The 25084-nt window shown below is 30.7% G+C and overlaps 1 protein-coding gene across 1 annotated transcript; it reads right to left on the bottom strand.

Annotated features, from left to right (window-relative positions):
* Positions 1-656: 656 nt before the first annotated feature.
* On the bottom strand, positions 657-25084 carry LOC113369690. The gene is made up of 5 exons (XM_026610266.1): positions 24935-25084; positions 19122-19603; positions 9908-10015; positions 6439-6637; positions 657-884 (listed from the first exon to the last, which is right to left on the bottom strand). The coding sequence occupies exons 1-5, from the start codon at positions 25059-25061 to the stop codon at positions 700-702; spliced, it is 1101 nt and encodes a 366-aa protein (XP_026466051.1). The 5' UTR covers positions 25062-25084; the 3' UTR covers positions 657-699.

Below are 25084 nucleotides of genomic sequence, written 5' to 3'. Positions count from 1 at the left end.
CTCTAAAACGTGAAGATAAGCCAAAAATTCATTTTCGATTGCCTGCCCATTACTATAACTATCCTACGGGAAGTTAATAAAATCGCACAAAAACAAAATCGCATAAAAAAGCATCGCACAAAAACAGGTTTCACCGAAAATATATAAATATACACTTTCGGTACGAATGTTGTAATAGACATGCAATTTTTCGAAAAGAAATCAAGCGAATGGGAGCAATTAGGACAGAAGTATAATTAAGAGTGGGAACTATAGAATTCTGAAGTCTCCCTCCCATGAAGTAAAGCCTAACGGCGGTTTCCGTGGGGACAAGATGCAAAAGATAAGAGGAGGTTTTAGTTCGCATTATTTATCGAGTCCAACATACCCAGACAAAAAACTTAGTCTGAGTTGCGTAAGTGCATGTCTTTCGGTATACAAAACACATGCATACACATACGTATATATGCGAACTGTCTTGAGATCAAAAAGCCTCGAAACCACCGCCGTACACATCCATTGAAATATGTATGCTAAACATTAGTTGACAAAGCTGTTACAACGAATTTCAAATAAAATATCCCTGGCAAGCCGAATGAAAATTGATCATAAATTACAGATTATAATAAAATAATTCTTTATTTCAATAACTCATACACTTCATATACATTCGCTCTATCAATAAACATCTTAATTAAAACTAACCTAATACTACGGTCGCTATCGAAATCCGAGGAAGTCGGTGAGCCTGTCGTTGAGCGCGTCCAGCCACATGGCCGCGCCGCCTTTGCCGCTCCTCGTCGTGTGGTGGGCGGGAATCGCCGACTGCGGGATGTAATCCTCGGCTCGAATCGTGAAGAACGATGATATCGGTGCCCTGCACATCGGGCATCTATCTAATTTACCTAGGAAAGAAAACAAATTAATATTGACCATGAGACAAACTTTGTTGCCATACAAAGAAAGGTTGGTGAACACACTATACGATTTTTAGGCAACAGATGACGTTGAATGACGATGAAGGATACCAAACTCTAACAACGGTAATGAGATGTAAATTTAAATTTTCAGGATAATTGTACTTTATCTCTGAACTATCTGAACTGAATATGTACTTTTATTTTCTTGAATTTTGATATTATTAGGTTGGCAACTAAGTAAGCGCGGCTTTCACTCTTGGATGGTTTTAATTGCAGATTTAGTTTTGCTGATTTAGTTTGAATGTAAAATGCCTTTTGTTATTGGATAGTATGCAATCAGCTGTCAATCAGTAAAAAGAGTTTTCTGATCGATTGCGTAGTTTTCATTTACCATTCCAAATTTTTATCATATTTTACTTTTTATTTCGGCAAAGGTGAAATTAAATTTCAAGCTCATAAAAAATTGTGTGGTGTTTATGGCGACAAATCCTTAAAAAATCAAATCAATCATTCAATGTCAGTGTCGAAACAGATTTGCCAATGATTTCGTAATAGGGATTTTTTTCTCAAAGATGAAAAACTCCCCGGTCGCCCAGTTGAAGTAGATTACAAACGAGTTGTTTACTTTAATGGTGAAACGATTCAACTGAACGATCAATTTTTATGTATACATTAAAGAACTAACGAATTGCAGTTGAAGAAAATCGGACTGAATTGTCAAATCAAAACGTTTTTTATTGCAATTTTGAAATCGCATATATTTGGCCACCTAGCAAAAATTATTGGATCTTCGTTTGAATGTTTTGCTACGTCCACCATAAAGTTTTGTACTTTCTGATTACTTTTCGTTTCTATATTTACGAAGCTGCTTGGATGGTAAATAATATGATGATTATGTTGGTGCCAAATTATACCTGATTCAGTTTTTAGCTAATAAAAACTGAAAGTTTTATGAAAATGGGTTAATGATGCTATATGAAGTATGACAAGATCAATGATGGAAATAGTCAATACATAATAAAATTATACATACATATACAGAACAAAATTATTCAGCTCCATAAAAAATGTCTGATTTTCTAACAAAAATCCACACTTAATTGTCAACTTGATATATTGTTAATACAAAACCTACATCAAAACAAACCATAAAGAGTTCCCTTATGACGTAAAGACGTAAGAAATTTAGTAACTTCGAAGGTTGAATTATGAGTTTATAATATATTTGTGTTGAACTGCTACGATATAAATATTTTTAATTTTTTTAAGCATTTTATTACAGTCTCCTTCATAACAGGACTCAAGTTTCTGCATTTGCAAGAACTAATAATCGCCCTATATACTAGGTGTATGTCAAAGCAGCTTTAACAACTAATTGAAAGTAAAAATTTGGATTATTTTGTAATTCATGATTTTAACTTCTATCGTTGATAATTATTTCGTGTTTATATTTATAATAATTTGTCATCGCCAAACTATAAGCTTGCTTTGAAGAAACCAACAATTTTAAAAAAGATCACAGATTAACTAACGGTGCCATATATAAGACACAAATTATACCTCAAGTGATGAAGATGTAAGATTTCAAAATATTACATCTTCTTGGATAAATATGCTTAAAATTTCTAACATAATATTTCTAAAGTAACAAGAATCCAAATACTACAACCAAATACCTAACGTTCAAATGCAACATTATATATCCTGATTAAGTACTACTATGTGCTTGTTCTGTATTTAGGAAAAATAGAATATGTGTGCTAATAATTTAGTGAACATTACCTAAAAAAACCTTTAGACAATACCATTTGCCTGCATAATCATTATTTGCAATAATGATTATGCAGGCAATTTTTTTTTTAATTCATTCATATTATCTAACAATCAGAGTTATTTACATACCCTATGAGTTATATGGCTAAATATGGAGGCAAATAATTTAAAAACTATGAATAAATGGATGCTAAAATAATAATGAATCAAGATATAAAATCGATTAAGTGCAGAAAATTTTCATAATTTGTAAACCAGTTCACACCCTAATTTTGATAATAAATCGAAATAATTAATTGATTTCAATAACTATTTTTAGTAATATATTTCTCAATGCTGCAATCAATGTTTTACTCTCTTATCTATGGTTTCAATTGTAGTTAATAACCATTTGCAATAAACTAAAGCCAATCTTCAAAGAGATTGCGCAATTTTTAATGGACTACCACAGATATATCAATATTAACGATATTATTTCTATTGTTATCAACTATTCGCTCCAGCTAAGATCAAAAGAATATTTTTGAAACCAAATAAAAAATTATATAACTAGAATACATTGAACCATACATCACATAAAATTTAATTGTTTGTAAACAAAACGTGTAAAACCAGTTATATCACACCCAAAAGCAATACAATTTTAAATTAATTCAAATGGTAGAATTGTCTTACATATACAGAAAATAGTTTTGGATAAAAAGCAGAAATGATTCTTGAATTCTTTATAAAAATAAAAATTTATATACTTTTCAAGTGTTATGAACGCAAGTTATTACCGCCATTTTCGTGTTTATCATAAAAAATCAGGTTTTGTTTCGTATTATTGTGTACTAGGTAAGTCATATAACATCTTACGTTCAATAGGTCATGGATATCGAAACTTGTTTATTCGCATCGACACAAGTATTTATTTTGAACAGAAATCAGCAAAATTTGATTTAAGATACATAAATTTACATTACATTTACTTTAAAATGGGTAAACTGACAATTTATCTTTACATATACCATGGTAACATGGTATGTACCATAAGTACCATATGTACATAAAGTATACATCTCGTACATACACATATGATATGAATTAATCTTACATTTAGTTGTCATTTGAATGCACATATTTACTGAAACAAATTAACTTTAATTAGCATATATATGTTCTATATGATTAACAATGATATCAATAGTAAAAAAATTATGCGAAACAAACGCACTTAAAAAATAAAGGGATCGGTAAATGACTAGAACGACTCGACCTGGATCAGGGGTCTCGCGTTCGATCTTTGAGCAGCCTGTTGTGAAGCAGTAGTGACAACGGTTTTCACTTGGAAATATACATAGCCCTGACAATAGCCGTGACAATAGCCCTGATCCGGCATTGCTGCATTAATAATAATTCATATTTATTACAAATATTGTAATAATAAAAATTGATCACAAAGAGATGCAACTTGTTTGGGTTGCCACCCAAAAAATATTGACGTTGTTATTAGGTATTAGTAGTTAATCAAATAGTCATAACAACAGCTCATAGAAACCTCAAGTTCTGATCGCTGTTAAAAACAACAATTAAAAAAATATGTGTATCATTATTAATGTAGTTATTCACTACAATAGTATATAGTACAACTCGCAATTTCAATGCTAAGGGTTTTTCCAAAGGCAAAGAAAGGTTGAACCATCAAATTAGCAAAATAATAACAAATGAGTTCGATTATCAAATTATGAAGCCAATTATTATACCAGCATAGAAAAGTGATGGGAAAGACATTTCTTCTATTAAATGAATTACCATATTTACATATTATCAAGCAATAAATCAAATTATTGTTTACATTCTGCTCGTAATGTCAATCAGCATTACTGCAAAATTTAATACTTATCAACTTCCCAAAGGAGAAGTTTCTAGTCATTCTGAGTCGAATGAGAGTAAATTTTGGAAAAGCATTGTTTTTCAAACTTACATCAATGATTTCATATATTATAATTATGTTTAACTCTTTGGGGACGGCTGTCCACCTCAGTGGACAAACATACTCTGTGAGGCACAGGCTATTTTATAAACAATGACTCAGTTTGCATCGAAAAGTTGAATAAATTACATAAACAGTGTTCTATTTTGAAAATAATTTTAAGTTATTTTAGTATAGTGCAGTAAACGGAGCGTTTTAGGTCTGAATTTTTTTCTTATAATTAGTTCTTCTAACGATTTCCGACGTTATTTTGAAAAAATGTAATTATACAAATGAGAAGGGGGTGTCATAACCCCCGGGGGTGATGGCGCAACCCGAATTGTTTTCACTTTTGAACTTGAGGGTAAGATGAACCTAATTCCAAAATTTCATTCAATTCGGAGCACAGTAAAAAAATTCAGAGGTTATACCCTTTTTTCCTCTCCGTTTACTGCACTAGTAGTATTTTTAGCCTTTTTCTTTGGTATATAGTCCTTTTTTAATATATAAAACGACCGAGCGCTTTTAAATATGACAAAACGACTGGTAAATTTAGTGAATTAAGATGTAGTATAGATGAGTTTCAAATAGACATTCATACAGACAAATTTTACGACATTACTATTCGCACCGAAGATAGTGATGAATGTGATGATGATATTATCCAACTAACAAAAAGAAAATGACGTTCGACAAATTAAATGAAGAGCAGAAAGACATTAGCGAACGTGCCGATTCTCCTTCAATAATCGAGTTTGGCACACATCAACAAACATCCCGACTACAAATATCAAGCAATATAGGACATCCAATAGATTATTTTACTTTATATTCTACAAATAAATTATTAGACAATATAATAGAAAAAATAAACCATTATGGCATCACAAAAATAAATAAATTTACTGACTAATCAGTGGCATATTCTAAATGCGAGAAAAAGAAAAAGGGATTGTATTGTCTGTTCTGACAGAAAAGCACTTGGAAGAAGGCGGCGAACAACATTTTATTGTAAAACATGTCAAAATCAACCAGCTATGCATTTTGGAAATTGTTTCGAACCTCATCATTCTTTAAAAAATGATCCAAAATAAATTAATATTATAAATGTATGTCCTTCAATGACCACAAATTTTTATCAAACAAATTGCATAACATACACAATGAAATCAAGTTTACAGCCGGTACAGTAGATTGTCATCAATTGCAAGTCGTCCTGATTATTTGTTAGCAAAAGCAAAAAAATTATTTTTCAAACAACAGTTGAATTATTTATGTAAATAGCTTAATCTAATTTTTTACTGATTAAGTTGATTTTGTATACGGAACGGAAGTTTCATGCAAATTGCCCTAAGATGATATGCTACTTACAATTAGTTAAAAATGAACTTACCTTTGAATATTTATGATTATCACAATATATAGATTATTTCTTTCATCACTTTTATCACTAATACTGCACAATTTATAATATATGTCAAAAATGATTATTAGTAAAATTGAATATATATATATATATATATATATATTAATTTATCGATCACTGATGATTCGCGTATTGTGAAAAACCAATAAGTTTTCAATGAATATGATGAAGGCTAAATTTTATCATGCTACTAATTGAACTAATTATCAAAATGTGATGAACGAAGCAAACGATTATATTATCCTAGTCACATAACTTAATTTATCGATCACTGATGATTCACGTATTGTGATGAAGACTAAATTTTATCATGCTACTAATTGAACTAATTATGAAAATGTGATGAATGAAGCAAACGATCTCTTTATCCTAATCACATAACTCACTAAAACAAATTGCACATATACACGTGTGCCTGCAAGGAAGCAGAGCCCTCGACAGCGGAAAACATTGACACACGACGCAGAGCTGGTCGGGTTGCCCTATCAGACTAGAATAGGTCGAATCACGGTCACTGGCCGAAAACTGCGCCTGGGTCATGTCGTTTGCGCTGTTGGTATCACCTGGTGTGGCCAGGTACAATTGCTGCAATGATAAAAGACAATCATAAGGATTCACATAATTAAATATAGAAATGATCGTATTAAGGTAAAAATGGGAAATTTATAATTAACATAATAATTCCTGCCGAACAATGAAAGTCAGTTATAGGCGCTAAATAAAGTTACTAGCTGTGAGTGGTATTTTGCCTTAAGGCAAGTCACATGAACTTCTCGATATGTGTAAACAATCAACTTAATCAATAATAAATATATTAATTTACGAATGATTTATAAGTATTCCGAGTGGATTTATTACACAGTATTGAAAATCAAACACGTGTCTAAAGGTGCGTCCACACCTAACGAACGAACACGAACGAACATAAAAGAACGTACCAGAACGAACGGCAACAGCATAGTGTGGACGCCACGACGATCACGAACGAACATAAACAAACATGGCGAGCAATGTTCCGCAACTTGTCGGTACATCAAAGGGAATTGTTCGTTCATGTTTGAACTCGTATGTGCAGTGTGGACGTCACAACGAACGCAAACGAACATTTTTGTTTTAATAATTTTAATAATTTAATAATAATTTTTTAATAATTTGATAATAATGTTAATAATTTAATAATATTTACTTTTATTATTGTGTACAGTTTGAAAATTTTGAATAATTATGGAATGGTCAAATGACGTAATTTTATCATCATAAATGAAATAGAAAAAGTTTCCTATAATATGGGAGACTAAAGACCCTTTTTAAAAATTATTAGAAAAAAAACGATGCTGGGAAAGTGTAGGCAAAACGTTTGGATGTCAGAAGCTGCAGTAAAGAAGAAATTGCAGTCATAGATAAAAGAAGAGTATGATTGCAGTCTTTACAAGTAAATATTAAATTGTTATCATACATAGACATTCAACATATATGTTGAGGATGAGAGTATGAAAATTGAGTATAGTTAGCTCAAGCCTGGAATGTTCAGCTTGCTCCGAATATGAATGCTGAGGAAAGAAAATGACTCAAAATATAAATATTAAATACAAAAACTGAGTGAAATTAATTGAATAATTTATTTACAGTATATTTACAAAATATACACGAACAAAAATCACACAAAAACCAGTGAAAATGCCGTATGATTAAAGCTTACATCCATATCAATAATAAAACTGACGTTTTACGGAACATGTACGAACAACGAAAATTCAAGCGCTCACTGCTTTTAAGCGCTTGTTCAAGTTCGTTTGGAATTTTTCGCGTTCGTTCGTGTTCCTGTTCGTTCTTCTTTGTATTTTCTTGTTCGACATGTTCGTTCGTGTTCGTTCGTTAGATGTGGACGCACCTTAATACAAGTCCGAGTGTTTTCTAAAAGCAAATGTTCAATACATTTTTATAATTATACTAGTTTCCGTATGATTATAATGGTTTATTAAGTTTATTAAGACCAGGTACTATATCGCCATACCAAGTAAAATCTCTAATTTTAACAAACGTCTAGAAAAATGCTGCTACATTTTTTTCAAATTTTCATGATTTTTTTAAATAATAATGGTAGTATTTTTTTATGGTTGCTAAGACTATGATATCTATCGCCAAAAAAGTTTCATAAAAATCGGCAAAAAAGTTTTTTGCAACAGTTAATTACAAGAAAATGGCTCGATAGATCTTCACCTAAGACTAATCAGTATTATTCCCAACTAATATCTTTCGAACAGTTTTTACTTTTTAAAATCGATTTAGGATTGTGAGTTGAAAACCACTGTACCTATTTCAAAAATTTAAAAGCCATTTGATGTATCTCGATCAGGACCATCATTTGTCAGTTTTGTGCGACAATCTGCTAAGCCGTTTCTTTGTCATTTAGAAAAAAGTGTTAAACGTTTCTACACATTTAAGCTCATACTACCGAATCGATTTAAAAAAATCAAAAACTGTTCGAAAGATATTAGCTGAGAATGATACTGATTAGTTTTAGGTGAAAATCTACCGAGCGGTTTTTTTGTAATTAACTGTTGAAAAAAATTTAAGCCGATTTTTATGGCACTTTTTTGGCGATTTATATCATGGTCTTATAGAATTTACTGAAATATAACGGCCTTACGATATGTAGCTTAATTTTAAAAATTCAACAAAATTTGAGAAAATGAGTAGTTTTTTTGACGTTTGTTCAAATTAAAATTAGACGATTTACTTGATATAACGATTGAGTACTTGGTCTTAATGAACATACTGAACCATTAAAGTCCTACGGAAACTGGTTTAATTATAAAAATAGTTGTTTTTTTGAAAATTTGCTCTTAGAAAATATTCCGATTTAACGTGTTCGCTCGTTTTCATACTTTAATCACTCATAAATTAATTTATTTTTTATTAATTAAGTCGATTATTTACACATATCGGGAAGTTCATGTAACTTGCCTCAAGGCTAAATACCAATACCAACTAGTTATTGATAAGCATGTTATTGATACAGGTACATTGCTCTTTACTCGTATGTAGATTGAAGAGTTACTATTTATTAACTTTCCGAAGGAGAAGTTTATGTGATCACGATAAAATCCAATTTGGTACTTTTATTTTTTCTCGTCATTTTGAAAAATTATGTGCATATGTATGTGTATGTGATTTTTGCCGTTTTGTCGAAATTTTCTCAAAAAGCGGTTGGATTGATTTCAAAAGTTTAAAAGCCATTCGATGTATTTCGATAAGAACTATATCGATTAGTTTTTGGGCGACGATCGGCTGAGCCGTTTCCTTGTAATTAGCATAGAACGTTGACTTGCGTCCACTATTTAGCCGACAATTTTAAGTAGAAGTTTTCGTAATTAAATCTTGATTTTTTTTTTACGATTTTGGCGAAGCATATTACAGCGATAGATTTTATACTCAAGGAGTTCCAATCCATTTTCAGAAAACGCAAAGGATGAAATAAAATGTGTTAAACAAATGAATAATTTCAGATATTAAAAGTATGTTTCAAAGGTATTAATTGACAGTTGTTTTTAATGAAAGTGACATATTTATTTTCGAAATAAACAGTTAAACATTTTATCTAAACTTTTCTGGTCGCACTTTGACTCTTTTTCAGTTTACTACAAAATATAAAAATTAATACAGAATTTTTTTAATATTTATGTTGTAATCATGTGAATATTTATACAGAACGGCAGGACTAATGTTACCAATTTACATAAATATCATTAAAATATATACAAAACAAACAACATAAATAATATTTTACATAAGAATAATATGTAATAAAATATAGTTAACTTACCACATTTTTGTTGAAAATTGTTTAATTACCTTTAGCGTCGATAATTGACCACTGCTTTGTTTTAAATATTGTCCTAACATAGATGTAGGTAAAGGGCAGACTGGATCTCGCAGATGAACAACATTCACCAAAGCGACCTGAAAACCACATTTTGAATATAAAATAATAAAATACATGCTTTGTTAGGTTTCATCTGACTTTCGCATAAAAACATCAATATCCTTATATATCTTAACGAATATTGTTATAACTACGGTTAAAATATTATAATTCATAACTTATATTATAATTATATTTTCAAATTTAAAAATATCCTAATCTAAAATTAATATAACCTATTAATATTTATACTTACTTGCGAATGTAGTTACATATATAATCAAATCAAAATAATAATTAAAATGAATATATTTGATATATTATAACAGCCAAAAGACCCAAAAGAAGAAAAAAAAACAGAAGGTAAAAAGAAAACAACCAGGTCTCGTTCAAGAAATACTTCACAAATTCAAATAAAAAGACATTATTGGAGGCTGTGCAATAAAAATATTTATATTTTTTAATTATTAAATTAAAGATCGTTCTAATATCTTTTTATTTCAAGTCATACTCGAAAAGTGTATTGAAAAGTTTATTTAATTTTTATTAAAAGAAGAATGAAGAAATAAAATGATAAGAAGATAGGAGTTAAATAGAATTAGAAATTTATCAAGAAGCAAGAATTGAAGAGAGAGAACGACGAAGTCAAAATTGAAGAAAAATAATTAAATATAGATGTATGATATATAAGATTAAATATGATATAAAAAATAGTATAGAATGTAAATAAATAAAATGTTGCCGTTAGTAAAAATGATCATCACCTTTATATAACATAAATTGTATTGCATTCTGAATACTACAAAAAGAAGAAATTAATTTTATAGCTACACTAGCAAACCCGACAAACTCCGTTTCGCCAAAAGATGGTTTCGTGAGAAAGATGAAGAAATTTTTTGTTTGTTTTATATTTGAAAAGGAAAAATTTGATTTTATCACACAACAGTAATGAATTTATTTCGATTACAAAAATGAAGTGTTTTTTAGTTGAACTTCTCTAAGTAAATGAAAGTGAATCCGCAAATTATCCGTTTCATTGGAGTGCTCTTTGGTAAACCACATTTTTTGTTTTTTGGTCTGACGTTAACACAAACAAAGCGGATGGTTTTCCAAGTCGCGAACAGGCAACGTATAACTGCCCATGTGAAAAAGAATGATTTTCTAAATAATCTATTTGAAATTTATCCCGCAAACACTAAGCGATGAGCCTTGCGACATGTTATTGCGAACGCAAGGCGAACTGGAAATTGCAATCGTTTGAAGTCAAACGGAAGACCAGTCAGAATCATTGGTATGTCACCAAATCGCCAGCAAATTTTGATTGAATGGTAAAATTCAGTGCTTGTACATCATTATTCTTTGCGGCCAGAATTGCTCGTTGACTTAACCAAGCATAATTCTAATAATTCTCACTAATGTGATTACTCGAATTTCTAATTACGGTGCGTGAACTTCCAGCAGCTTGCATTAAGGCAGGATGCCATGCACAACTAATTTTCTTAGTTATGAACCTTGCAGAGCCCGAGACCTTTCCAACGAATGTAAAATTGTCGAAATCGGTTTGTGCGTTCTGGAGTTATATTAAACAATTGTTTATTATTTTCATTACTCAAATTTTTAATTACGGTGCATAAAGTTCCAGCAATTTGCTTTGGGGTACGATGCCATGCACCACTAATTTTCTTACCTATAAACCTTGCGGAGCCCGAGACCTTTCCAACGAATGCAAAATTGTCGAAATCGGTTCGTGCGTTCTGGAGTTATTTAGTCAGGCTGGAAAACCCGACTTATTTTTATATATATAGAAGATAATCTATTTGAAATTATTTAAAACAGTTATTGATTATTTTTATTACTCGAATTTTTAATCACGGTGCGTGAAGTTCAAGAAATTTGCATTAGGACACGATGCCATGCACATGCCATATATAGAAGATTATTGTATCAATATATATTTAGAAAAGGGGTTGCTACGTACTGTTGCAAATGCTTTAATGAAGGTTTCAAATTATTCGTATCGTATGAAATTATACGAATTTGAAAAACAAACACATAAAAATAGATAAGTTTGAATTTAAATCCATTATCATATTGTTATTGTTGTTTGAGTTCTATCGACAATTCCAAGTTCAATTGGATAATGAATCCCATTTTCTCATACAAAACGAGAAATAAAATGAGTAGTGCGCGTTCTATATGCCAGACAATTAAAATTCAAAATGAATGCAATATATATGAATAAACAATAGTGAGAACAAAAGATGCGCCGACGATATATGAAGGTTGCAGACAGAGAGCTAATGAACTATAATTCATTTAAAGTGACACTTTTATCGTTCAATAAATGTAGTATAATATCTTAATCATCTTATTAACGTAGCTTTACATGTGGCAACCCAACGGTTGGTCTTTCTTTTCTGGTTATTTTTTTATTAGACAAACTTCAATAATGATGACTTTTTATTGGGTTATTTTTCCTTGAAAGAAATTGCTATCTATATTTAAATAGCACTACTGCTATTTTCAGGTGAAAATCGCTGACAACTATCTGTCCGGGGCGAATATTGAACCTGATACCTTTTGGTAGGAAAGCCAAAGCTCTAACCACTAAGCCATGAAAAAACTCATTAAAATTGGAAAAGTCAATTGAAATCATTCTTGACAGGTAGATACTTCAGGACTGGAATACGAATAAGAAATGCAGTATCAGATTTTTACACAATAAAGTCAGGGGTACCACAGGGTAGCGTGCTAGGTCCAAACTTTTATATACAAAAATATCAATTTAAAAACAGGTACATTCGCGGCTGGTACAATGATCATATATTTTATTTAGAACATATATTAGCAATTGAATAATGCCTCAAAGAATAGAAAATAAATATAAATGAAAACAAATCAAAACATCACGTTTACAATGAGAGAGCTCAAACTCGAAAGAGACATCGAAATTCCCTCAAGTACCATCATTAATTATCTAGTATTCTATCTAGATCGTACCCTCATATGAAATCTCCATATCAAACAAAAGAACAAAAAAACAATGAAAAAATTTAATTTAAGGAATCGTACAGGCTGATTAGAGGAAAATCGAAAATGCCATACTCAGATAAAACATTAATATACAAAACCGTACTAGTACCAATATGGAACTATGAAATTAAGGGCGTGAGCAAGCACATCAAATATAGAAATTAGGACAGTAAAAGTGCAAATCATCAACAAAATGAACCAAACCAGAAGACACAATAACATATGGCCAAAGGGCAATATAAGAAAAAGGACAAGTATGAATCCTATACAGACAGCTATAGATTTATTCTAGCAGGGATCTCCTCAATAGAGAAGACCTCTAAACGTCAAAAATAACATCATCACATAGGCTTATAAAAACTATGTGATAAGATTGTCTATTTAAATAAACTAAAATAAAATCCGCAAATATTTATTAGCGCTCTGTCTATAAAAGTGCAATTGCAGATTCCACGTGTAACACATATTATAATCCCGTGCATTTTATTTCTTCTCACGTCTTTTGACTGCGGAACGCAAGGCCGTCCGTGTGAGCATTCGACATGATATTAAACAATATCAATTAAGCATTTCTGTCTGACAACGTGAGGAAATATAAATAGTCATCGATTATGAAATCAATGGCTTAACGAAACTTTTATAGATAAATTTCGAAATATACAGAGATACGACCTTTACATACTGCAATACCAACTAATTGTAAGTGGACATCAGGCAGGATTAATACTCAGCAATTGAGCAATTATTGATTTGGAATCTTTCATATAGTCCATTGCAAACATGAACATGAAAAAAGATAAATTAACAAATTTATTTAATAAAATGTTCAACAGTTTCAAAACACAATTATGAAAGACATATTTTATCTTAAGCAATAATTGAAGTGGAAATCAACATTAGATCGTTTCATATTAGTGCAAAATAATGTAAAATAATTAATTTTTATAATATAATATTAATTTTTAAGTTGTAAAACCCTGCATTATTTAATTTCCTGCCAATTGAAATAATTAATTGTTTGAGATTGAATAATTAATTTATTGAGATTTTAAGTCTTAGAAAAAATGGATGTATGTGCGTGTGAATGTATGAGCGGCTACAATTTTTCGCCGACGATTTCGAGAACACGAATCAACCGATTTGAATTATTAAAAAAACATTCGATTCCTATTGATAAGGAGACGTGCTGATCATGTTCTGATTAGTTTTTGGCAAAAGTATTAGGTCTAGCCATATCAAAGATACGAGGCAAAAAGTGCAAAAAATGGTTTTTCAGTTTTTGAGAGATTCGATTTGAAATATTCAAAAAAAAATTTACTTGTATAAACAATTTTTTTTGAGCAGGCAGGTCTAGCGTTTTCAGAGAAACAAAAAAAAGGTAAAAAATAATGCCATCTGGCAGTCAAAAATGATCACTAGACATATATGCACATCAAATTACCCGATATTTCATAGAGATTTTAATAATAAGTACAAATTTTGTGTACATTTCTATGGGTTCCGTACCAATGTTACACGTTAGACTACGACGCGGCGCTTACGCGCTTCGGTATCTCGACTCTGAAACAGCTGTGCAGCGTGATTACTATAAAAAAAGTCCATAATTTAAAAAAAATCAAAATATAAAAAATCATTTTTTCAAAAAAGTCAATTTAATTAAAAAATTTCAAAATCCTCAAAAATCTAATGATTTGAAAGTTTTGAAAAAAATTTCAAAGTATTTTTTTTAATTTTAGTTTTTGCTACGAGTTTCAGTTTCAGGAATTTGCCTTAAGACACAATGCCATGCACCACCAGTTAATTTTTACAAAAAACAAAAATTTGATGATTTCTAGCTGTTTGATGATTTTTAGTTTATAATTGAGAGTTAATTGATAGTAGTGTTACGTGTTTAAGTTTCTTCCCCTTTCGATTACTAAGGCTTCACTTCTAAAAAACATGGTCAGTGCACTGTTAGGTGGTTAAATCTACTGATATATGTACATGTACTGTGCCGTATTCAATAGACTAACTTAAAAAACGGCCCAAACCTTCGTAGAACGCATGGGCTACGTATTTCGTAGAACATACTTCGTTCATGAACCTAACCACAACGGTATTTACCATGGAGACCACGATTACCAAACAATAGCGAGTTCTTTCGAATGATTCCGAACCACCCCGAAAACTTTTTAATAGGCCTCGAGCGACTTTATTTACCATAATGGCACATTTTTGGAAAAACGAAATTTTTGAAAAAAATTGAAGCTATCGGGCATTGTTGGATCTAAAGAACTTATATTGCACTATTGATTATATTGCCATAAAGTCAAATTTAAAGCAAAATTGGTTTGACTAACACTTTAAGGTGTGTTTTAACGATATTGTCGATATCATAAAAACGATTATCTGATTCTTCACATATGTATATCATAAATACTAAATAAATAGAATATTATCGAAACATAAATATAACAAATAAAATATTCAACATTTCAACAGGAGCTTTTAATTCAAGAGCTAGATAGGAAGAAAGATAATCTATTTCTAAACAATATATGGATTTTGCATGCGAAGTAATGAAAAAATATATACGTATCAGAATAATTAAGAAACAAAAAGTTTTTCTTCATTATAAGAGAAAACAATTTCAGTAATATATTATTGTATTTTTTTTTAAATGAGCCATCATTCTAATTGTATTTTTTTAAATGGAAATTCATTCCATTGCTAACAATATATTCTAAATAAATGTGAGCTCCTTAAATAGCATTTGAACAATTAGTGGCGGATGTAATAACAATTACTCAAAATATTTATAATATATCAATTCTATGGTAATGATCAGATTTGAATTATTCAAAATTCCCGTTAATTTGAGAAAAATATATCGATGATGAAATGTAATCTCTGGAAACAATATATGGATTATCAAGGACAATAAGTTCGACGTCGCGACATATTAATATGAAGTTATTGCACGCATTATCGACCATCATATATATTGTATGTATTGTAGAATGGATGATTCTTTGAAGTTATTTATATAAATGAATCATACAACAAAAGATACTCTCTCGGCCTTGCCACCACAAGGTTCTGAGTTTAAATCCGCAGTTTCATGCAATCTGATACGAAGTTTTACTTGAATGTCAAGTGACACAGATTTTTCCTTGAAAATATATATTATTAATGTTTTCAAGATGGCTTTAGAGGTACTACTTGAGTGCCTTCTTATATAAATACATCAAAAATGAAATAGAACAACAAACTTTACAAATTGGGTTGAATTCTAATACCCATTAGTAAAAAAATAACGCCAAATTTAAATTGCTGTTCCAAAAAAGATACGGCCTTATACCTGGTAATATACAAGCCTTTTCTAGATTTTTTTAAACATTTATGAGATAAGACTTGTAAGGAAGTGTAAAATATTCTACAAGTACAGGGACACTCAGGGCCGGATTTAGAAATTTGGCGCCCCGGGGCACTGACAAAAAAGCCGCCCCATCCCTGAAATTTTCACACTTTTTTAAAGCAATCGCGCTGCTTTAGCTGCGTAGAGACAAAATAAAGAAGCGCGTAAGCGCCGCGTTGCAGTCTAACGGATAAACAATGTTACAGAACGCATATAAAAGTAAACAAAATTTATACTTATTAACATATTTTTAAAATATCTGATAATTTGATGTGCATATGTTCTGTGATCACTTTTGTCCACCAAATGTTTCTTTTACAATTTTTTTTATTGGATTATCGATAAACCTGCCTCACACAAATTTAAGCAGTTATTTATTCTGTAAATTTTTTTGAATGATATTGGACGCTTCTTTTCTCAAAAACTGAATTATCATTTTTGGCATTTTGGCCCGTATCTTCAAAACAGGTGGACCTGCCTTGGCCAATAACTAATCAGCACATCTACTTATAAATGGGAATTGAATCATTTAAATCGGTTGATCCGTGTTCCCGAAATCGACTTAAATAATTAAAAAATATTAGATTTGTATTGATGGGGAGACGTGCTGATTAGTTTTTGGCAAAGGCAATTACGAAAAATATTATAAAAAAATATAAATTGAGTTTCGATATTTCTTCTCTGAAACAGCTACGCAGCGCGATTGCTTTGCAAAAAGTTGAAAAGCTTTTTATAAAATGTAATTTTTAGTACGGGATGTTTCAATAATTTGTCTTAAGGCACAATGCCATGAGTCACTAGTTAAATTTTTTTTCGACGCTATAAGCTTGGAAGTGCACAAATTCGTCATTTTAAGAGGGCTCGAGAACTGAAGTAAATATTTTTCTTAAACTTTCAGCTTGTTTACGGATCTTTATATTAGCCAAATTGCCAAATTTAATAACTTATTAACAAATTTGATAATTTACGTTCGGAGAGGGAGGCAAGGCAAAATAATAAATTTTAATAATCGGTTATTTCAACCCAAATTTTGCATTGCAATCGTATTATGTTTTGTTAATTATATTTCTTGAAATATAAAAATGTTGGTAAAAAAATTTGATTATATTGTATAGAATTTTTTTCTTGCTATCCAAATTTCGCCGCCCCCAAAAATTTGCCGCCCTGGGCAGTAGCCCCGATTGCCTCTACTGTAAATCCAGCACTGGGGACACTATTAAATAATAAATTGTGCCATAATCACAATTAAACAAGTATAAATAATAGTCATGACCTAAAATAAAATTTTATCCAAATCCATCATTTTTTTTATCGAAAGCTGATCAATTGTAGTTAATCGATCGTGATTAGCAGCTCGAAACGATAAAAAAGTTACGATATATTTTTCTAAAAAAATCCTAATCTATTTTAAGCCTAGTTATACGCTAAATCTTCATTTTAAATTGAGATAATAGTTCCATATATTATTTATATTATATTTATATTATGTCCGTATAGACTTATGTCTAATGTATTCTTATATATAAAAATGAATCGAATAATTGCCGGGAAAACCCTAAAACCTGCTCTTTTCTTTTTCACATACAAACGTTTTCTAACTAAGATCAATAGTAGAATCAATTTGTGCTTTATTGCTATTATTTAAAGTTCATATTAAATTACAAGCAATCACTGTATACTAATCCTAAACCATTATTCGGATTTTGATAAATCTTTCTGTAGTTTGTTAAGGAAATTTTCTAGGATGTATGTGATTATAAAGTACTGAGATGTATATGCAATATTGTAGAAATAAATGGAAAAAAATTGCAAAAAATGACATGTCATTGTTTGCATTGAAAACAAATGAAAACTATCATCTGCCAACAATTTCAATTTACTTATGAACCTAAACAATATTAGAATATGTATAATAAATTTATGATTATGAATAAGAAAAATGAAATGTTTACATTATTATTGCCAAAAAGCAGCTGAAATGTGCCAGAAATTAAAAATAATATGAGATACAGTATATGCATGGCAGATTGAATGATACACATATGAACAGGATATGACAAATTAATTCACTTAAAATATGAAATTAAGTATTAATCAGGGCTGGGCCTACCGTTAATGCGATGCATGCGAAAAATACGAGCGCAATCCTTAGGGGCGCCAACACAAGATTCGCAGATTAAATTTTCTATATAGTTTTTTTTTCAATATATAATTTCTTTGCATCGTTTACTAATCTTTCCACAATATTTTTCAAATTCGTAAAAATTTCACCTTATAACAACAAATGGGAAAGTAAAGATGAATACATACAATTCGACCCTCACGATATCGATTAGGAGAAGTTTAAGATGCAATTTTGGATATCATAAATAATAAAAAATAATTTAATCCAACATGAAGTACCAGTGTTATGTTATAGGTATGGTTATGTTGTACCGTTTAAAAGACTTCAATTTCCAATATAGTGTAGGAATTGAGATTCATCATTTTATTTAAAGCAGTTGTACATTTACCATCGCTCATATTATAAATGTATTTGCTTTTTGGCGTGAAGAGTAATTTAAAAAACTTAATTATTATTTTTAGGCAAACGGTAATTATTAGTATATTATATTAAAAAATTGTAGACATGCGTACAACGTCTGTCGAGTCACCTAGTTATGTATAAATTTGATAAAGAAAATAAACAAAAGATAATATATAATTAAACTCACAGTCTCATCGGAACTTTGCAGATCGTTTTCGGTTTGATCATCCTCTCGTTTGAGTAACACTACCAAAGGATAATCCTGCCTCGGAGGTTCTCCAAGTGGCCCAGGCTCTCCAGGCCATGGAGGCCTCAATGTCATCGACTTCTCCTCGTGGGCGACACCGGTCCTGCATTCGCGATGCGCATGACTAAATGGCGTATCTCCTTTCCTTCTGAACTTTAATCCATCTTTCTCATCACTATAAGAACATTTTTCACAAGATACTTTTTCACTGTCACAACTTTTATCACAATCACAATACTTTTCGGTAGCAGGATTCTCAGCTTCCGTTTCCTTTTCAGGGCTACCTTTGTAGGCAAGGGTCTCAAGGAGAGCTCTGAGTTCGGGCCAAGGCCTCCACAGAGCCCGGTGCAGGTCAATTATGGGCACAGCCCAAAATGCGAGCAGGGAGTACGCCACGCGGGATGATACTGCGCAACGAAGTTCTGAAATAAATGAATAAACTAGTTGGTATTGGTATTTAGCCTTGAGGCAAGTTACATGAACTTCCCGATTTGTGTAAATAATCGACTTAATCCATGATAGATACAGATAGATAAATTAATTTATGAGTAGTTAAAAGTATTCGAAGTGGATTTATTAAACATTATTAAAAATCGAACACGTCAACCCGGTCGGAATATTTTTTAAAAGCAAATTTTCAAAAATCAATAATTTTTATAATTGAACCAGTTTCCGTAGGACTTTATTGGTTTAGTATATGTTCATTAAGACTAAGTACTCTATCCTTATACCAAGTAAATCGTCGAATTTTAATTTTAGCTAACGTCAAAAAAACTACTCATTTTCTCAAACTTTGATGAATTTTTAAAATTAAACTACTTGTCGTAAAAGGCCGTAATATTTCAGTAAGTTCTATAAGACCATGATATATATCGCCGAAAAAAGTGCCATAAAAATCGGCTTAAATTTTTTTTTTCAACAGTTAATTACAAGAAAACAGCTCGGTAGATTTTCACCTAAAACTAATCAGTATCATCCCAACTAACATCTTTCGAACAGTTTTTGATTTTTAAAATCGATTCGGTAGTTTTTGAGCTTAAATGTGGACGAAAAGTTTAACACTTTTTTTCAAATTACAAAGAAACGTTTTGGAAGATTCTCACAAACTCACCGACCAACGATAGTCCTCATTGAGATACATCCAAATGGCTTTTAAATTTCTGAAATCGGTTCAGGCGTTTTTGAGAAAACGTCGATCAAAGGTCTATTTTGACAAATGCCAAAAAAACGATACCAATTTTTGCAAACTTTGATGATTTTTAAAGCTAAACGAGTTGTTGTAGGGCCGTAATATTTTAGTATGATCTAGAGAGACTATAGTATCTACCGTCAAAAAAAATAATCACAAAATCGTCGTTTTTTTGAAACTTATTACAAGAAAACGGCCCGGCCGATCTCTACCAAAAACTAATCAGCATGATTCCCAACCAATATCTTTCGAACGGTTTTTAAATTTTAAAAATCTATTTAGAATTGCGGGTTAAAACGTGGACGAAAAATTTTTCACGTTCCTGCTATTTACAAAGAAATGGCTTGGCTGATCGTCGCGCAAAATTGGATAAACGCTAATCCTCATCAAGATACATCGAATGGCTTTTAAATTTTTGAAATCGGTCCAGCCATTTTTGAGAAAACGTCGATTTACGGCAAACAATCTGTTCTCATTCGATTCAGAATGGCTTGAAACGTCGAGTAAAACATAAATTAGCGAATCGATTTTATGATGAAAACAAACTTCTCCTTCAGGAAGTTAAAAATTAGGCACATAATTGAAATCTCCAAAGATCTATACCATTCTAATAAAAAATGCTGATACAAGGTCTTATAAGTCTTGTATGTAATTCTTAATTAGAATTTTCATTTAATAAATATTTATCATTAATTGGTTCCCAATGGCTCCAAACATAATATTTAGTGAATAAAATAAATATACAATTAAAAATAATATATAAAATTTAATAAGTATATAAGTTGATTAGTTGTCAGTCTTGAATACACAGAATTTACAAAGAATTTCGTCAATTTGCGTGATCGTCGCGCAAAATTGATATCAATCAAATTGACGCTAGTCCTCCTCAAGATACATCGAATGGCTTTTAAATTTTTGAAATCGGTCCAGCCATTTTTGAGAAAACTTCGATTTACGGCAAAAAATCTGTTCTCATTCGATTCAAATTGGCTTGAAACGTCGAGAAAACATAAAATTAGCGAATCGGATTTTATAATGAAAACAAACTTCTCCTTCAGGAATTAGGCACATAATTGAAATCTCCAAAGATTTATACAATTCTAATAAAAAATGCATGATTACAAGGTCTCTTATAAGTCTTGTATGTAATTCTTAATTAGAATTTTCATTTAATAAATATTTATCATTAATTGGTTCCCATTGGCTCCAAACATAATATTTAGTGAATAAAATAAATGCATACAATTAAAAATAATATATAAAATTTAATAAGTATATAAGTATGATTAGTTATCAGTCTTGAATACACAGCATGCATTATTGTATGAAAAGATCTATAAAGCTCACCGCATTCATTATAGACAAATATATAAATAAAGTTAGTATTTTTATTTAAACAGTAAAAGCTATACAATTAATTTCGTGTCGCTGAATTTCTTTTGCAAGTTTCAAAGCCTAACGACCTTGTTAGAATGATAAATTGTGAATAGAACAATAAAAAAATCTTCTCTTGTTAACAAAGGATGACCTTTATAATATTATGATTACAATGCAAATTATACAAAATGATTATGAGTTATGCTGATTGATTACAAATAATTGATTAGTTAAATAAGCAACAAAAAAATGAAAACTTAGAATAATAAACAATACACGATTCTTATGATAAATATGCAATTATACGATTATCTTAAGATATGAGAAGATTAAAACTTTATATTTATATCGGCATCTTTTTACTTACATGTAATATGCAAAGAGCAAACAATAAGAAATAAGAAATCAATAATAAAAAATATCCCTTGGATGACAACACAAAGATACTATCCACAATGTCAAGCTTTCATTGAAGAAAATGCACTTAATTTTTCTACGAGGTTGAATTTCAAAGCACTATTCTATCACCTCGATGGCCATCACCTTGAAATGCTACATAACTCAAGTCTTGTTTAATTTGAAATGAAAATAGATATATGAGTTATGAACTGTAAATATAAAACTATTCTCGTGTAGAATTCTGTTTAGTATAGTAAATATTGGAATGAATTATCTACTTACAATTTTCTTTTAAACTATTTACTACTTTATTTTTATTGCACTTGTTCATGTTGAATTAATTTTATAATTAGCAAACTAGCAAATTATCAACTCCTATAGTAACCGGTTTCAAATCTCGTAAAGATATACAATTACCTACGACAACATCTCATCATCATATGTTTATGCGATGGGTAAAAACATCAAACAAAACATAGTAAATTCTTAATAAGAAAGATGTGTGACAAAAATGGCAATTTTGTTTTTTTTTGCTCTAACCTTCTTTTAAACCTTCTTGGAATTTTACGCTGATTTTAAATATACCTTCCCTTTTTCCGTAACAGTTCCAGTTTTTTCAGTTTTAGAGGACTTTATCCCAATTAGTTCAACGAATAACCAAGAGTTATATCTGCTGTTTTCGAATCGGCTTAAAATTGAAATGTGCAATCAAGATAAAACATAGCTTTTTCTGGCTATGTGAGAAAATGACGTAGTGTGTTTACGACACGTTATTATCCAAAAGGGGAAAAAATACCATAATCTTAGTATCCCCGTAAATTAGTAAAAAAAAAAACTCAGAATGACCAAGATGACTTCTGTTTGGTAAATATCTTCTGTTTCTTCTCTGTGGTAAATATCAATTCTATTCAGGCAATAGAAGCATATGGTCATAAAACGAGATCTCAGTGGTATTGGGCCTACTTACAATCACCTACACGACCCCTATCCATGCTAATGATGAGCAACCTCTCAACATCTTCAAGACCAACGATAATAGAAATGACAGGAAGATTTAAAAACTGATATATTTGATGTAATGGATTTGAGTTCATTACCCTCACTCTCATTTAGAACGGTTTTTGGAAATTCTCGGAGATATTAGCAGGGAGCAGTATGACAGAATCCACTGATACATCAGTACTTAGGAGGAGGAGGAGGATATCATAAAGGATGATACTTCCACATGATGAGAGAAAATTGTTGGATCTTACGACAAAATCAGTCAGGCCTTGTCCACGCTCGAAAATCATAAGAAAAGAATTTTAAAGACAAAATAAAGTAATTATTTTTTTTGTTGCAATTAGAGATAAAACTAGTTGGTATTGGTATTTTGCCTTGAGGCAAGTTACATGAAATTCCCGATTTGTGTAAATAATCGACTTAATTCATAATAGATAAATTAATTTATAAGTAGTTGAAAGTATTCGAAGTGGATTTATAACACATTATTGAAAATCGAACACATCAACCAGGTCGGAGTATTTTTTAAAGCAAATTTTCAAAAATCAATAATTTTAATAATTGAGCCAGTTTTTTGTAGGGCTTTAATTGTTTAGTATGTTCATTAGACCAAGCATTTATTGCTTGGTCCAGGTAAATCATCTAATTTTAATTTTAAGAAATGTCAAAAGAATTTTTAAAATTAAACTACTTGTGGTTAGGCCGTAATATTTCAGTAAGGTCTATAAGACCATGATATATATCGCCCAAAAAAGTTCCATAAAAATCGGCTTAATTTTTTTTTCAACAGTTATTTACAAGAAAACGGTTCGGTAGATTTTCACCTAAAACTAATCAGAATGATTCCCAACTAATATCTTTCGAACAGTTTTTGATTTTTTAAAATCGGTTCGGTAGTATGAGCTTAAATATAGACGAAAGGTTTAACACTTTTTTTCAAATTACAAAGAAACGGCTCGGCCGATCGTCGCACAAAACTGAGAAACGATAATCCTCATCGAGATACATCAAATGGTTTTTAAATTTCTGAAATCGGTTCAGGCGTTTTTGAGCAAACCTCGATAAAAGTTCTAATATTGACAAATGCCCAAAAGACCATACTAATTTTTGCAAACTTTGATGAATTTATAAAGCTAAACGAGTTGTCGTAGAGCAGTAATATTTTTGTATTATCTAGAAGACTATGGTATCTATCGTCAAAAAATAATAATAAAAATCGACGAAAAATATTTTTTTAACACCTTATTACAAGAAAACGGCCCGGCCGATCTCTACAAAAACTAATCAGGACGAATCCCAACCAATATCTTTCGAAAGATTTTTGAATTATCAAAATCGATTCAGAATTGCGGGCTAAAACGTGGACGAAAAACTTTTCATTTTTCTGCTATTTACGAAGAAACGGCTTGGCCGATTGTCGCACAAAATTGACAAACAATAGTCCTCATCGAGATACATCGAATGGCTTTTAAATTTTTGAAATCGGTCCAGCCGTTTTCGAGAAGAAACACGCACACGCACACACACACATATACTTTTTCCAAATTTGGTCTCAATCGATTCAGAATGTCTTGAAACGTCGAGAAAACATAAAATTAGCGAATCGTTTTTTTTTTATGAAAACCTTCGGGAAGTTAACTAGCACATTGGTATATCTCGAAAACAGAGTTGTAAGCAAAATTCATTAAAAAAAAAAAAAAAACTAGTGTCACGCTGAGTTATTATTTAAGTTCAAGATTATCATTACTAAATAAGAAAACATAAAAAATTTGGCATTTCTATTTACCATTATAAGGTTCAGAATTGGATGAATCAAGTACCCTGAATGTGAAAGGTATGTGAACTTTAGTCATCCGGAGACGTGGAACGCGTGGTGCAGACGAGGTGCTCCAGTGGTCATCCATTGCCCCCATGTCTCTTGGCGCTCGCAAGACTA

The sequence above is a fragment of the Ctenocephalides felis genome, unplaced genomic scaffold, assembly GCF_003426905.1.
Source record: "Ctenocephalides felis isolate EL2017-DRISC unplaced genomic scaffold, ASM342690v1 CF-g0.4_SCAFFOLD_01440, whole genome shotgun sequence".
NCBI classification, from domain to species: Eukaryota; Metazoa; Arthropoda; class Insecta; order Siphonaptera; family Pulicidae; genus Ctenocephalides; species Ctenocephalides felis.
Note: the sequence above shows the minus strand (reverse complement) of the source record. Positions and strands in the feature narration are given on the sequence as shown.